The sequence below is a fragment of the Microtus pennsylvanicus genome, chromosome 19 (assembly GCF_037038515.1).
Source record: "Microtus pennsylvanicus isolate mMicPen1 chromosome 19, mMicPen1.hap1, whole genome shotgun sequence".
NCBI lineage: Eukaryota > Metazoa > Chordata > Mammalia > Rodentia > Cricetidae > Microtus > Microtus pennsylvanicus.
The window spans coordinates 12,428,453-12,445,736 of NC_134597.1; the positions used below are offsets into that span (position 1 = coordinate 12,428,453).

Sequence of the window (17,284 nt, forward strand, 5' to 3'; positions counted from 1 at the left end):
TGTCCTCTTCCTTATAGTGGATATGTTTTGGGGCCACTGGAGGGTAACCCAACACTCTGGAAGATACAATTGTGAACACAGATATTTAGCTCTAATGCAGTTCCTCTACTTTTTTATTTCTTGGAAAAATCTATCGAGGGTAGCATCCATCTATGCTGTGGGAATCATGCTGGTTTAATCCCCTTGAGGGCAATGATAGCTGCCATGGTCTAAGAATAATCCAGTAGGATGAGCAAAATCATTTTTAAGGCAATGCTTAAAAAAAAGCTTAATAAATGAAAATAGTGACATGGGCAAGAATGTCATTAAAATAAGAGAATGAGAGTCATCCAGTTCCAACCAGCGGCAGAGGGGCATAGTCAACAAGTCAGCAGGCGAGTCTTCTTGTTCTTCTCAATTCTTCATGGCATCCACCAAATCTAGACAACTTCTGTTTTAAGTTTCAGAAGGTTCTTTTCTAAAAATAAACATCTCTAATGTAACAAACGAATCTGTAGCTGAAACTGTCCAATCAAGGGCATACTGATTTCACCTCTTTAGGGCCTCCTGTCTCTGCTGCCTGAAACTTCAGCCTCTATTTGCATAGGTTCTGCCTCTTGGCCTACTAACTGCACTGAAAACGCACAGGTGTTCCGAAGCCTCCGGAGGGATGAAGCCTGCTGTGCAGCCGTCACCTGGACTGCAGCCGTTCTCAAATTATATTCACCAAATTCCTGTTTCCAGCAAACAAATGTGCGAGTTTACCTGCCGGTAAACCCTTTATGCCAGCTCCTCCCTTCTGAAGCTCCTATGAGAATGGTCGGCAGACTCCCCTACATACCATGGCATGGTTTTATGCTTCTATATACGCTGCTGCTCTGAGGGTATTGCAGAATTCGTCTGCATGTTAGCAATTCCTGAAATCTCTGAACAAAATCCCGAGTTAAGGAAAAATCAAGAGTTAGTTGTAGTCTGGAGGTAAAGGAACAGACTTCTCCTTGGGCTATGATGGTGCAAACTTCTAAACCAAAAGCCTCACATACCCAGTTCTGGGAAAACTGAAGGGTTGGGTGAATCCCCTGTCAATCTCTATGCTTGGCTTCTAGCCTCACTGAGCGGCAGTAATGCTGATTGGATGCCTACCGTGAGTTAGGGACCAAGTAAAAGTTTAACATGAATTAACATCAAGATAGCTCTGAGGAGCAGGTGCCAAAGACATAAAGCAACAGGCAACGAACGCAGGCTTTCCTACTGCTTACCTCCCAAGTACTTCGAGACCTCGCTCCAGTTTGCAAATCTCCCTGGCCAATTTGCCTGCCATTAAGCACCCAGGTCTGAACTGCTAGCCAAGTGGCCCTGGAGGCCCGCTTTGCCCAGCTCCACGGAGCCAGGAGGTGACTCATCGGGCCGATTCCCCGAGCTCCTTCGGGCTCTGGCAAGCAACTAGAGAGGTGCCTGCCCTCCCACCCAGAGGCCCAGCGGGGCTGGGCGGGGCTCGGCCAGCCAAGGCCGGGAGCGGGAACCGGCAGCGGAAAGCGGCCACCGCCCGGGCAGCGCGACCTAGGCGAGGCGAGGCGAGCGGGGCGGGGCTGGGCGCCGCGGGAAGGGTTGGCCGCGCTGCCCGGGAACGGACCGACCCGAGCCGCTCTTGCAGCGCAGCGTCAGCCGCGATGGGGCTGGAGACCGAGAAGGCCGACGTGCAGCTCTTCATGGCGGACGACGCCTACAGCCACCACAGTGGTGTCGACTACGTAGATCCCGAGAAGTACGTGGACTCGAGTCACGACCGGGATCCCCACCGGCTCAATTCCCATCTCAAGGTGAGTTTCAGCCCGGCCACCACCTAGGCAGGAGGCTGCTGTGGGTCCCTAACTCTCTGTAGGAGGATGCCCCTTCAAGTCCTCCCCAACAGTGGCCACTGGTCCTATTGGCACCCTGCTGACCCAGACACACAACCCTCAGGCTCCCTGAACAACCAGGAATATTGCCCCAATTTCTGTGTGCCCACGGTTACCCTAGGAAACGCTGGGAATAGTCTACCGTTTTTTCTGCAGACTTCCCCTATTTATAGTGCCTCTAGTCCCCTAACCCCTGCAGACAGGTTGGATGACAGGTTGGGTCCCTGTGTCTTGTCTCTGCAGCTAGGTTTTGAGGATCTAATTGCAGAGCCTGAGAATACACACTCCTTTGACAAAGTGTGGATCTGCAGCCATGCCCTCTATGAAATCAGCAAATACGTGATCTACAAGTTCCTGACCGTGTTTCTGGCTATCCCCTTGGCCTTCGTCGCAGGGATCCTGTTTGCTACCCTCAGCTGTCTGCACATCTGGTGAGAAGGGACCCAGGGGTGGATCTTCCTTCTAAAGCATACTGATGTTTTTGCCACCTGCTCACTGCTCTTCCTATTTCCCAGGCCGGGTTGCAGAGAGAACGCTTGCATTAGTTCCCAAGCAGTAGCAAGACCTGAGGAAGCTTGAGGGGCAGTGTGCTTTCTTTAGAATAATAATGGTCCTTTAGAATAATAGTTGAGGGTTTAAACAGAAGGAAGCAAGGGCCTCTTTCCTGGGTGTGATTTTTCCTTCGCTGCAGAAGGCTGAGCTGAGTGCGGAGGTGGGGGCTGGAAGGCTGCTTCCTGCCCCAGGCTGCGCTCTCAAGGCCCTGTTGTGACTTGTGCCTGTGGTTCTGGGCAGGTTCTTTCTTTCTTTCATTGCCTCTTATTCAGTCACCATCTGTGCTTGGGCAAAACAAGCGCCATCTCAGAGCAGAACACCACCGCCAGTCTGACCAAGCAAGAACGGCAGGCATTGGCAAACAGTGCTGTGGACGGTGGCACTCAGCTTTTGTCATTGGTAAAAATGGTAGTAAGGGAACCAGGTGAGCTAGGAGGTGTTGACAGCGATAACGTGGCCCGCCTACCATGGGTGAATGGAAGCTCAGAGTCTGCAACAATAAAATAAGGCCATTATATTATCGCTTCACCTATGATGTACAAATGAATAATAGGACATCTAGTTACCAGAAAAAGAACTTTGGAAACACTGGAAATGCGTCATAAAATGTATAGAGCATTTTCAAGCGCTCAAACTTTTCTTGAGGGAAATAGCACATTTCTTCCAGAAATATCTACTTTATTCTAAGAATCATCCACAGTGTCACCATAGTTCTTGGGTTGGCTCCTCAAGATGGACCCGTGACATGTATAATCAGAGGTGCCACCGTCTAGTTCGTCACTTTATATGACATTGCCGCAGCCTAATGCAGTCTCGGTGCTCAGTGTTAGAACTCTCAAATCCACCCCTTCTTTCAGTCTCTAGCTAAATCCAGCTACTGTTAGCCAGCTAGTTCTGCACACTGAGTCTATTAGGTGCTCTGTCTTACTGAACAAGTGCCCAGAATTTTCCTCAGCTTGCCCACCGCCTGTGAGGGGGGCTTTAGATACAGACGTGAATGGTGAGAAAGCACCATTGAACAGCAATGGGGAGACTGGGAAAGGAGGGTTACTTCGTTAATTTATGATAAACATAAATCCAGATGACCAAAGGATCAACAAAGAACACGGATGCAATCACCTGAGGTTGTAAGCAGTCATGGTGAAAGTGCCATTGATTGCCAGAGGAAGCGTCTGCCTTTGTGTGTGTACAGACCCACAGAAGCCAGATGCAGTTATCTCATCTATGACACTCCCACACATGGCTTTTTCACATGCCTAAATCAACATATGCAACTGGACAGTCCTGATGAACTAAAGCCGTCAATGCCATGTCTAAGCCGGTTATTTTTCCACTTTCAAAAATATGAAAAGCCAAAGGACCCACCACGTGTTGGGATGCTGGCTCTGATGCTCATTGGAAGTTCAGTGTGCGGGTTTACTGACAGTGCTGTGTCTTCCCACACCTCCTTGGTAAGAATTGGGAAAAAAGGAATTTTTCATTTGCTAAATGGTGGAAAGATATTAGCAATACTACAGTGACCCAATGGAGGCTTTTCTCTGCCTGGCTTTCCTGGAGTGGGAGGAGTTTTGCATTTGGCATCAGCTGATGACTCATCAGCCCACCTTCTCTTTAGCCACATGATATGTATTATTTAACCTCAGCTTGTTTTTCAAATTGCATTCATGTGGGACATTAATATTTAACTGTCACCTAGCTGTCATCCGGGAGCTGTGCATCTATGCTTAGATCTTACTTTGTGCCTTGATGGAACATTTTTTATCATTAATGGATTATATCCCTCCCACACACACACAGACTAGCTAAATCAATGGGAACCATTGTTAATGAGTAGACTCATTTGAGCAAGACTGGGGTTTGTTTGGGTTTTTTTCTTTTTTAGTTGTTTATTTAATATTTTTTAAACATGGGATTGGTCATTGTTTAACCAAAGAAGAGGAAATAAAAAAGGGACTCTTAACCAGTCACAAAATCACCACACATCTGATTGTAGATTTTTGCTTTGACTGTGGTTATTGTTTGGGGAGGCGTTTGGTTGGTGGTTTGTTATCATTTTGTTTGATTGTGAGCACAGAGGCTCACCATGTTTCCCAGGTGGGCCTTGAACTCCTGGACTCAAGGAATCCATGTGCCTTAGCCTCTCTAGTAGGCAGAACTCCAATTATTCACCACTACAGCTTGATTTTGGATTCTTTGCCCAAACACATAACAAAAATTGAAATATAAAAATTGAGTTACATTGGATCTTCAGCCAAAAGTTCAGATCTTTAGGACTTGTGGGATCATTCTGTTTGATGCCTCAGTCAGATGCACTCACCATTTGGCAAATAAGCAAATAAATAAATAAGCCAATAAATAAATGAACCATAATCAAGGAAATGTGACTGGGGGCATCTATACTCTTATTTTCCTGGAACGCAATGCAAACGGGTGTCCAATTGCTGTAAACGCAGTGCTCAGCGCCTCATTCTGGGTGCTTTCAGCACACACATCGTTGTGATAGCCCAATCTTTAAGACACCGCAGTAGAAAAACAGCTGCCACTCCCTGATCTCGGGCTTTTTACCCAATGGCAGTATACAGATCTGTAGATTATGGCGTTTGCATGAGAAGCGTTTGGTTGACGATGTCGGGCATTTGTCATCCGTCTAAACTGTGTGCAGTTGTACAAAAGAATGATTCACAATGTTGAGAAGACTCCAATTCTACATCCAAGGATTGTTGAGCTGTCTGACACAAAGAGAGAATAACTTGAAGAAAATAAAATGTGCCAGTCATATGCAGTGATGAAATCTTCCAACATGGCAATCGGACTTCGTTGGCTCAAAATGTTGAAGTCCCTTTTAGAGGCCACAGATACAAGGGTTATGAACCTAGAGAAGATTAGCCTAAGGAAGAGCAAATTGATTCAGAGTGAAGTGGATATTTTAAAACAAACTTTCGGATATAAACTTTAGGCTTCTATTATTTTGAGGCTATTTTATTAAATTATTTTTACTATATATTCTGACTTCAAGATAGGTCTGTCTGTTATTATTTGTTATGTGACAGCAACGTGTGGACATCTTAGAGACATGCAATAAGGCTTAGCCCTGATAACTGGTTCTGTAAGATTTCCAGTCTCTTTTTAATGTGAGGCCATGTGCGGAAGTGACATCCAGGGAGAAGCTTGATGCGGACAGAATATGAAGCGAACAGTTGCTCAGCTTTTCGTCATGTGTTTAGTTCTAAAGCACCCATAATTAATTTTCTTATAAAATTGTTTCAAATATTTAGCCATTGGAACAAAACATCACATAAATATTGTCTATGTAGATGGGCAGTAGGAATAATTCAGCATTCTAAAAATATACCCACCAAACACACAATTGCTGGTCCTTTGAGTTCAATGCAACAGGTCTTTAGTTAAGTCTCATTTTAAGAACAAACCAAGAAAATCGACCTCACTCTCAGCCCTCCCCCCACGTAATAATAAAGAACCTCTCCAGTGCCCAAAGTTCACAACCCTTTCATGCTCCCAGGAAGCACTACTCAGAGGATTACACAAAATAGTCAAGTGAATGATAGAAGAATAGAAAAAGTATCAAAAGAAAAACTATACAAAAGTGTGGGAATACACCTTTTTCTCTCTGAACTGCACCACACCGCCCTTGTTGGTGAGTGTAATTCCTATAAAAATAACAATATGAAGCAATTCATGACATAAACGATGATAACATGAAGCTGAACAAAATACTAAATGCATTTCCGTTCAAATCTTACTAAAAAGTGAACTTTCAGGATATATTCTAAAAGGAAAGACAGAAATTTAAGTATTTACTTACCAGCTTTTTGATAAATTTGAAAATGATGAGATTGTTTCAGTACACCAAAAGCAGGAGACTCCCACCCAGCCTGGCAAAGAGGGGAGGCAAAGAGGGAGGCCACAGGAAAGGCAGGCAGGAAGTAGATCCTCAGAGAAACAGGAAGTGCTAGCAGGTTAATCTTTAGAAGCAGAGGTCTGGCAGAGAAATAAACTGCTTTGTTTATTTTTGTTTTACCGTTTCCACTAGCGTTCAACCAGCCGAAAGAATATTAACATTTATCATCCATGTGCCTGTTTATTTTTTAAACAGCTTACCTCTTGCACTTCTTATCACTCTTGCCATTGTTCATTTATTTATTTTGAACTGTTGAACCATACTAAAGCAACTTAAGTCATTCTTATATTTGTCCATGCGTGTGTGTCAGTCCCCTTGGTAACAGTAATTGCTAGTGGTAACGCTAACAATGCTTATGTTTCCCTCTTCCCCCCGCTGCCAGGATCCTAATGCCTTTTGTGAAGACCTGCCTAATGGTCCTGCCTTCCGTGCAGACCATATGGAAGAGTGTGACAGATGTTGTCATTGGTCCATTGTGTGCAAGCATAGGACGCTGTTTCTCGTCTGTCAGCATGCGGCTGAGCCACGACTGACAGCTTGGAGCGCAGGCCCAGATGTGTGGATGCTGTACTACCTGTTGATGTAGCATCAAGCACCACTGCTCTGCTCATTCCCAGTTGTTATAGTCAAGAAGACTGTCAGGATGGGACCCGTGTTCAGAAATATTCACTGACAGATCTTAACAAATAGTGATTTCCCCACCATAAGCCGAGGATTTCCTATCTAATGTTATACCAGTATTAGCAACACTCAGTGTAGGAGCAGACAGTTTTTGCTTTAACAGGAAACATACATTTGTGGTGATGACGTGATAGTGGTCAAGGGGCAATTTCCTCCAGCACTACAGTCATCTTGTGCATAACTGCTCGTAAAAGTATGGGATTTCTTATTTTCTTTTACTCTAGGAGTAAAGCTTTTAAAATTACTTTTCCAGATATCATCAAAAGGCTAGCAAGAGGTAATATATACAAACATTCTAGAAACTTCATGCAGCAGGATAACCTTTAGAAATGCATATGCCTATGATAATAACTATCAAATATAATAAGACAAAGAAATGTGAAATGTGTCCCTCTGAGATATTAGCCTGTAAGCCTATTTAACAAGATGTTTCATTTTGCTGTATATTTTTGTACCTAATACAAGTGTTACTCTAATTCAATTGCTTTAGAATGTTTTTAATATATTTGCCATCTTATTGATCTCATATATAAATTAACCATCACTACTGCAGGGTAACTTTCTTTGTAAGATTATGCTGTCACATATGAGAATTGTTGTAATTTCTTTGGAATTCAATGCAAAATGGTCTCTCAAGGTTTCCTGTCTATTCTTCCTGGCAAATGTTTTCTGAGCATAAGACATGTAGCTACTTTTGTTTACCAGACTTTTTTCTCCCATATAGTTAGGAGTTTAATCTGTATTCTACATTCCTATGAATGCTTCAATTACTTTCAAGTAATTCTGGTGCTAGTTAATAATATTTTTATGACAATGGCTATCTCTAACACCTAAGTACAATTTTTGCTACAGGAACTCATGTAGAGAAACATATAGAAGAGTTGACAATTGTGAGGGTTTATAATACTAAAGTACATGTGTAAATTAAAAAATAACAGTTACAAATTTTCAAGATGTCATCTGGTATGAATTTTGTGACCTGTAAAACATTATCCTATGGTTTTTCAATTGCAGAGCCCTAATTAAGTATATTCTCACTATATACCTTATGAAATTGGCAAGTAAAAAAATTCTACATTATAATTACTATAAATTTTTAAATTTGAGAATTAGTATCAAAACCTGAATTACCATTTGCTTAAATATCCTCTTGGGTGTCAAATATTCATTCAATGAAAATTACTAAAAATGTTTTAAGATTTCCAGATCTGACCAGTATTGTGTAGGGGTGATTGAATTAGAATTCTACTGCAAACTAGATTAAAAGACCATGTCAGGGAACTAAATTGTAAAGGTAATACATTTTTGAAGGTAGTCACAAAAGGAACATTTTAAAATGTCCTCAGAAGAGAGGTCATAGCCCGGAAATAGCTCCAAAGTGTTGTCACTAACTAACAGGACTATGGGGATTGTATCATACTGCTTTCAAAAGTCAGTCTCATGGCTTTATATTATTTTTGTAATTTGAGATTTAAACGTTTAGATATATTGAGCAACCAAAAAACTGATAATAAAATACCAATTTAATAAATTATAAGGTTCAATCTTTTAAAATAGTTTTGGCATATTTTGAAGACAATTATGTATAATTATACATCAAAACCTTCATTTCTAAAATATATGATTTTTTTTCCTAAATAGTAGTGATTATTTTCAAGTGAACATTTATTGAAACTTTTCATGAATCATTTTGTATCAAAAACTCAAATTATGGATATATCAAATCAAAGTTAAGTATGCAAATATGTTGGTTCTTTTATCTGGGGCAGTTGGAATTCAGAGGCGAAAAGTTTCCTCATTATCTAAAATAAACATCTAAAAAGCAGGAAATGAGTTCATTGGTTTTATTATATTTTGTCTTTCTGCTGCTTACTTCATACATCTGAAAGTGAAGAGTAAGAACCTTTACAAATTCAGTCCAAGACATTAAGACCTCCAATAACAAGAACATGGGTTATTGTTCCAAGATGTGTCTGTTGGGAGGAGGAGATGGTTAAAGTGCTTACCATGGAAACAGAAGGACTAGAATTAGGATCCCCAGAGCCCACAAAGAAGCCAGGTGAAGCCCATCTTCAGCTCTATCTCTACAAAGACAGGGATGGGATTCTCAGAGTCAGCTGGCAGCCTAGTCTGGTCCACAAGTTCTGAGTTCAATGGAGAAACCCTGCTTCAGTGGATGAGGTGGAGAAAGACTTCCAATACCAAATCTTGGGCCTCTGCATCCATATGTATGGATGCACAGACACACACACACAAGCCTGAGCATATGAGAGAATGTGTGCACATGAGAAAAAAAGAATGTTTCCTTTTCTGCCACTTGATGAGTAATATGCAGTGGCTTGTTCATAAGCCAATCACCCTTAATCTTCGTAAAGTCTCATTTTACTAATCCTAAATAAACTACTGTCTCCGTTCCTAACTCTTAAATGCAAAAGTAATGACAATATAAATCACATGTTAAAATACCTTGAATCCCAAAGTCAGATTTATCCAAAATTATTTTTGGAAAGTAAGTATGTGAAGAATAATTGCTGATATTGGCACAGACCTTCTTGTGGTCAATTAATGTGATAATAAATCAGATATTTGGCTTTTAAAAATGTTCTTTATGGATTGAAAGAACTTTTAAAAACCGTCTTTTTAATAGTCATCGAAATCCCACAAACTTATTTCCAAGTCTTTCTTAGGAAGTTGCTGCCTGTAGGAAAAGACCCTGCCCTAGAACTCAGACATATTGGCTCCACCCTCAGCACCACCATGACTCCTTTGGTTCACCTCCTGCAAATGGTTTAGCTTCTGTGTCTTAAATTTCTTATCTGTAATAAAAAGATTGAATTAAATGGTCTTTTTAATCAAATGTGGAGTTCCAAATCCCACTGTTTTCTAAAACAGCAAGATTTGGGTCTATCTCTTCTTACAAATCTAGCAATTTGGTCCAGAAACATGAATAATAATAATAAGAAGAAGAAAGTAATATAGCTTTTGTCAATTATTCAGTTGGGATACTAAATATAAGTCCATGAGTATGCTTTTCTCTCTCCCACTGATTATAGGAGTCCTTTTGTAATGTTGGCTCTTTATGACTGAAATTTCTAGATTTTTATGACCTCTAATACTATTATTCTATTCCATGAATTAACATGTTATCATATATTTTAATGAATTCAGATTAATTCGAACAACAGTATCAACGCTTTATCAGTGCATTTTAAATGGTCCTCAAAAGGCTTGTGTCCAGAAGGCTTGGCCACCTGCCTGTGGTGCTATTGTGAGCTGGTAGAACCTTTAGGTGTCTGGATCTAGACAAAACAAGTCATGTCTTTGGAAGTGCGGCATGGAAGAGGCTATTGGGATCTGAGACACTTCCTGTCCTTTCCTTTTTGCTTCCTGGTTGCCAAGAAGAGATCAGGTTAATCTACCATAAGTGTTATCCTTCGGTACAGCCCAAAGGCAACAGGGCCAAGCAACTGAAACATCTCAAAGAAAATATGAACCCCAAACAGCCCTCTCCATCTCAAAATTATCCCAGCTGTTTGCCACAGCAATGGAAGCTGATTGAGAACCACCCATCCCCATTGCCATCACCACCATCAGCCCAGATGTCCACCAGAGCCTGCCAGCTGTTCTCACCCTCTGCTTCCATCTCTTCTTCACTCTGTTGGGATCCTGGGATTGTAGCAGCACCAAATGCATTCAGGCCATGTTTTCTGAATGAATAACTAGGCAGATAAATACCTAAGGAGAATCTAGGGTGCTTGGAGAATCCAGAGTAAGAATCATTTACAAAAGAAGTGTGAAGCAGACCGATTTTGGTAAAAGTTTCCTACTTGGCTTTTAGTGCTCATAAACCACTAAGGGAAAACTAAGCCTTATGTAAACCATGTGAGCTGCAGTCCCTCCTTTGGGGAAGCACCAGTCATGTTAATTACTCCGCTCACTGGTGCGACAAAAACCCCTGGCCAATACAACTTCATGAAGGGATTATCTTGACTTGTGCTTTAGGAAGGGAAACACTTGGTCATAGTAAGAAAGGTGTGGAAGAGGAGTATGAGGTACCAGGCCCTATTTGCAGTTAGGAAGCAGGCCGGAAGGCTCAGCTAGAATCTCTAGGCCAGTACCCATAGGCTCTACTTCTTCTAGCCAGCCAGTCAGGCTCCACCCCCTAAAGGTCTGTAATTTCCTACAGCTCTATCCACAGAAGACCAAATGTTCAAACGCATGACATTCCGACTCAAGCTGGGCCTGCCTTATTCTTCATTGTTTTGCTTGTTACCTATTTTCGAACCTTCAGGAACAGGGATCTCTAGAACTTGGGAACTTGATTGTAGACGTGCTTATGGGCCTTTGAGAATGGGAATTCCTTTGCTACTCCATTTCCCCGCTAAAGTCAAGTAAAACATGATTTCTGTAAAAGTTTGCCTGTTAGAAAACAGGGCCTATGCATTGTGTCATTTGAGTTCGAGGACAAATTAAACGGCAGTGAAGAGACCATGCAAATGGCTCCATTTCTGTGCTTGCAACATTAGCTAGCACTGCACAGTGTAAGCTACCAAGAGCTTCCAGCCGTTCTGGAGGGTCACACAAAGCAGGCAGGAGAAGACTAGATAAAGCCGCAATGAGAACTTACGGCAGCTGGTGCAACGCATCGCGATATAGGACATCTCCTCTGAAAAACAGAGCCAGGAGGAGGCAAAGGATGTCGGCGCATTAGAAACCCAGGCTACAGACTTAAGGAATAAGAATGATTTGGGCTTAATTCACCCAGTGTCTTCTCTCTTCACTTCTAAGTAGCCAAATGAGCCGAAGAAGGTTCCCCTCGACATAGTTTAAAGTCATTTTGTACCCTCTAGCCTTTCTCTGGGTAACATCTGAAATGCTACCACAGGGATCTTAACTCTGATGCTTTTTAAGTGGAAAATGGCCTTGAGTGGGGTCACATTTCAATTGATTGCAGCCTTATATTTTAAACTCCAGTATGAATGGGTAGTCTAAAGGGGATATTGAACACTGCAGAAGGGATCACAGGAAGAGCCCCGAATACTGCATGGGGCACATACACAGACCAAGAAGAAAATCAGGTTAGAGACACAGAGACAGGCGGCTGCAATGGCACTGACCTTAACCCGTCCCAGCTCGGCTTTGGAGACCTCTGCTTCTCATTCCTAAGCGTGGCTCAGTGGAAACTGAATAGGAATGGGGAGAGTTCAGTCCACAAAAGAGACTTCTTTTTCTCCACAAAGAAGAATTGCTTTTGTCTTATTGAATACAAATGGGCCTGGGAGGGAGCCGAGGGGCTCTGCAGGAACCATGTCCCCCAAAGACCATGCGGCGAGCAACGCTGAGGATGAAAACGGAAGCATAGCTGTGACCGCTTGTGCCGCTTTCACCTTGCCCTGCTCCGCTGTTGACCCCAGCCATGGTGTCTGTGACAGAGAACGGATACCACAGAGCAGTCAGAGAAATCAGAGGCCATCACTTCCACAATTACCCCGAAATGGGACAAGGACACCTATCTGCCTGCACTTGGACGCGTTCTGTTACGCAGCTTGGCTGCACGGCTGGAGAAGTCGTTCTGCCATTATGAGGAGAGGTAGGGGTGGGGAGGGATGAGAGACAGGAAGAGACAAGACTCAGTGGGAAGCAGCATGTAGCCAAAGGCAAACGCTCCTCTCTGACATAACCGGAGCAGGAAGATGAGAGCAACAGGTCACCTCTAGAGGGTTCTTTTCTTTCCCTGCCTCCCAGCCACTTGCCACTGAGCACGATCCAGTCACAAAAGGGGAGAGAAGGGCAGAAAGCAGGTCCTGCTTCAGTTCCAGACAATTGCTGTCTCATCTAACTGGGGCAGTGAAACAAGGAGTCGTTTGGGAAGTTGCAGGGCAGAAGCAGGCTGTTTTTCGGGGAGCCAAGTGGCAAAGAGTAGCAGGGTTGTAATCCTTCATGCACACACAGTTGAGAGTTACACTCTCAGGAAACGCGAGGAAAGTGTACACTGGATAAGCACTTAGGAACTGGGAGCTTCATCTGTAACTTATGGCACGGATTCTATTGTCCCTGTTTTCGAAATGATGAGAATGATGCCTGGAAGTTGAGGGATTTGCTCAAGATCACCCTTGAAATTAAGATTTGAGCCCAGAAAATCTGACACCAAAGCTAGCATTTGGGGGACATCTGCTTTCCCTAGGATTCTGTGTGTGGCTTCCCCTGCATGTGTTTTCATCCGAATCAGTCCCAGGTCCTCAGAGGTAGGGCCTCTCACAACCTGAAAGCTGTCCCCCAGCTCAGGCATCTCCTAATACAGCTCAATATCATGCTTCTCTAGGTACAGCCTTTTGCTTCTTTTACAATCTTACTCAGGCTCTTACTGATGTGGGATTCCCCTCTGTATGCTATGGATAGCGTTGGTTAATAAAGGAACTGCTTTGGGCTTATAGCAGAGATATAGGGGAAGAGAACTAGGTGGGGAAAACTAAACTGAATGCTGGGAGAAAAGAGGCAGAGTCAGAAAGAAGCAATGTAGCTCCACCGGAGTCAGACAGAACTTTAGTCAGTAAGCCACAGCCACATGGCAATACACAGATTAATAGAAAATGGGTTAGATTAATATGTAAGAGTTAGCCAATAAGAAGCTAGAGCTAATGGGCCAAGCAGTGATTTAATTAATACAGTTTCTGTGTGATTATTTCGGGGCTAAGCAACCAGGACAAACAAGCAGCCTCTTTACTACATCTAACATTCTGCCAATGTCAGAAAATTACGTTTCAAATGCCATTATTCACAGGTAGAAATTCAAATCCCACACAAGTTTCTCTATGATGTGTCTCAGCACAGTAATTTATCAAAACACTAGACATATTGGCACATGTTAACAATGGCATCAATTTCTGTTTAGGCTAATCAGTTATCTAAGCAGAACATATGTAGTGTCTTTATTTGTTCAAAAATGTCTTTTCAGAGTGTCTAACCTTTAATTGTTACTCAACCTTGTCTGTCATTCTATTTTTGAAACAGTAAGTAAAACATATATACATTTGTTTATTTTCCTATCTTTGAAGATTTTATGATAATTTTCAAAAGTGGAGCTTCATTGAAGTATATGATTGTATTAATAGTTTAGTTTTATAATGCCATACAGATGTTCAATAGATGTATACAATGTACTATTGCAACAGTAGTGAATCAGTCGGGTATTATGATTTGTTTTTAAGACAGAGTCTTACTATGTAGCCTGGCTGTCCTGGAACTCACTATGTAGACCAGGCTGGTTTTGAACTCACAGACACCTGCCTGCATTTCTCTGCCTATGAGTGCTGGGATTAAAGATGTGTGTCCCCATGCCAGGCTGTGTATTATGATCTTGCTATCCGTATTAGTATTGTGAAGAATTTGTTCTATCAAAAGTGGCTAACCCTCCAAAGGCCAATATTTCATAAATCTTATAAAAAAAACTTTAATGCAAGTCTTTTAATCTCCTCTACCTTGTAAAACATTTATGAACACTTTTTAAAATTATACTTTAATATTTACTTAATTTTTACTTTTTATGAGTATGGGTGTTTTTGCTTACACTTATTTATGTGCATTGCATGCACTCTTGGTGCCCAGGAAGGCCAGAAGAATGTGCTAGATCTCCAAACTGGAGTAACAGAAATCTGTAAGCCACCGTGTGGGTGCTGGAAACCAAACCCAGGTCCTCCAGTAACTTGTCTCTCTAGTCTCCTATGCAAATCTTTTCATCCCCACACAAAGACCCTGCTGTATTCCAGGAACTTAAGAATCCTTAGGACCCAACCCCTTCCACCTTTCCTTCAGGCCACTTTTCAAATTAGCCAATCAGGAATAGAGTAGGAGGTTGAGCTTTAGCCAACATGGAGGAACAACCAAGATCATCCTTGAATTAAGACTTCAAAGGCAGAGGCCATCTTAGCATGGATGTTGCTTGCTAGCTCAGTTTTGTTACGGCGCACCTTTTAGACTACAGACATTGTCTTCTGGGATTACATATATATGCATATATATGTATATATATGTGTGTGTAAGTTAGGATGATTTTTTAAAAATTTTCTTTTTTGTTTTTGCATGTGTATGTTTGCATTAGTGTGCATGGATGTGGGGAACGACATGACATATATGCACATGGGTATGGTGCCCTAAGGCTGATCTTGGGAATCTTGCAATACATTCTTCTACCTTAATCGTAGGCAAGGTCTCTCAAACAAATCCAGAGTTCATCAACATGGTTAGTCTTGTTAGGCAAGTTAGGGTCTCCAGGAGTCACACATCGACCTTCTGAATCTGGAATTAAGGTGAGCCTTAACCCTTACCCAACATTTATGGTGGTTCAGGAGATATGATCTCTAGTTCTCTTGCTTGTGTGCCCATATGTAAGAAACAGATTAACTGAAATCAGTACCCCATGGCGTAGTCTCCATGAAGCCATCGTCCATGACTGAGGGATGGTAAGGATCCTCCTAGAACAAAGGGAAGGAAGTATGGCATGCTGCTTCTTGTCACAAAACCTAGGTGTCCTATGCCTCTGTTTGAGCACGTACCAACAGTGAAACTTTGAGGTGGCACAGCTGTTCTGAAGTCACCCATACTCTGCCCAGAAAGCCCACTAAACTCATCTGTCTCTCCATGTCATAACATATACTTTGGGCTGTCATATTGGTGTTCATCTGGAGTGATCGGCTGCTCCTTCACATCTCCTCAAGAAAAGTTGAGCATTGCCATTTTGTAAGTATAAAAAGTAAACGAGATTTCCTAGTGGTCGTGACCATTGTGATGCCTACATTCTTAATTTTGCACTAATTTTCAATTGATATAATAAAACAGAACAGTGCTTTGCAATAATGGTTATACCAGGGGCTGGAAGGATGGTTCAGTGGTTAAGAGGGCACACTGTTCTTGCAGAGGACCCTACTTAGGTTCCCAGCATCCACACCAGGTGGCTCAAAATTGCCTGGAACTCCAGCTCTGGTAGATTCAAAGTATGGGCAAGACACATGCATATACATAATTAAAAATAAGAAATATGAACTATTCTTAACTATATTGTATAGACTCCTGTCATAGGGCGAGGAGACTACATTGCTCAGTCTTAGCTATGACTAGCTCCTATTTATTCAGTCTTCTCCCCCTTTATTTCATCCCTCCTCTCGCTACTTATTCAGTCCTGTGAACTGAATATTTTACATGTCTCTAAAGGATAAAGAGTTTCACCATTTACTGTGAGACAAAAATTAATTGGACCACATAACATGATTTTGGTTTATTCATAACTTTTCCTTAATGGACCCAATAAAATTTAATGTTTTTCTAATTCAAATGTGTAAGATATAATACACCAAAATAAGTAAATCACCAAATAAATATGCTTGAAATACCAAATAGTTTTTATATGTAGCATGATTAATAAAAACCCAGGGACTGATATAGGGGTTCAGTCCAGAAGTTTCAATTCAGAAAAGCAAAGTAGCCAGCCACCGGCTTTTACATCTACCTCAGTGCGAAATGGCGATCCTGCCTCCAGGAATCCTCAGAATGAGACTGACTGAGAGCTGTCTCCTCCCATATTATATTCCTCTTTAGTGCTGGGATTAAAGGCGTACACCACTACTTCCCGGTTTCTATAGCAAACTAGTGTGGCTATTGGGATTAAAGATGTGTGTCACCACTGCCTGGTCTATAAAGCTGACCAGTGTGGCTGTTTTACTCTCTAATCTTCAAGGAAGCTTTACTTATTGAAATACAAATGAAATATCACTATATTTCCCCTTTCATATAAAATAAAAAAGAAGACTATAAGAAACTATAAACAATAAGTACAACAACTATAAACAATATATACAGACAATAAATGCATCAACAATGTCTAGTTCATTTGCATATGACAAATTCAGAGAAAACACTCCATATCTATTTTATCTTAGTGAGTCCAAACTCTTGTGTATTTAAAAATAAGAACCAGTGGATGGCTGTTTCGCTTTTCTAACCCTCAGGTTGAACCCCAGTATCAGCCCCTGGATTTTTATTAATCGTGCTACACCTACATAGATATATGTTCTTACAAAACCATAGTTGTAGATCCAGTAATATCAAAGATGGAGTGACAGCGGACCTAGGAAACTTGGACACAGTGATACATGAAATGAAGCCTAGGACACAACCACGCAGTCTTCTTCACTGCAGATACAGTCTTGTAGAGAGAGTCACAGAAACAGCACGTATTTAGACCAGACGACAGAAACAAGAT

At 41.8% G+C, this 17,284-nt stretch overlaps 1 protein-coding gene and 1 long non-coding RNA gene across 4 annotated transcripts in view; one reads left to right on the forward strand and one right to left on the reverse strand.

Annotated features, from left to right (window-relative positions):
- The window catches only part of LOC142838202 (uncharacterized), a 39,893-nt gene extending 38,427 nt beyond the window's left edge, over positions 1-1,466 (reverse strand). For both annotated transcript variants that reach the window (XR_012908522.1, XR_012908521.1), the window contains exon 1: positions 1,239-1,466. This is a non-coding gene — a long non-coding RNA (uncharacterized LOC142838202). The remainder of the gene's footprint in view (positions 1-1,238) is intronic.
- Cav2 (caveolin 2) lies at positions 1,444-8,873 on the forward strand. 2 transcript variants are annotated; one of them, XM_075953558.1, is made up of 3 exons: positions 1,469-1,799; positions 2,121-2,308; positions 6,731-8,873. In XM_075953558.1, the coding sequence occupies exons 1-3, from the start codon at positions 1,650-1,652 to the stop codon at positions 6,879-6,881; spliced, it is 489 nt and encodes a 162-aa protein (XP_075809673.1). In that variant the 5' UTR covers positions 1,469-1,649; the 3' UTR covers positions 6,882-8,873. The 2 variants fall into 2 exon arrangements, with proteins under 2 accessions (XP_075809674.1, XP_075809673.1); XM_075953559.1 differs by lacking the exon at positions 2,121-2,308 and having other exon boundaries at positions 1,444-1,799.
- The last annotated feature ends 8,411 nt before the right edge of the window (positions 8,874-17,284 follow it).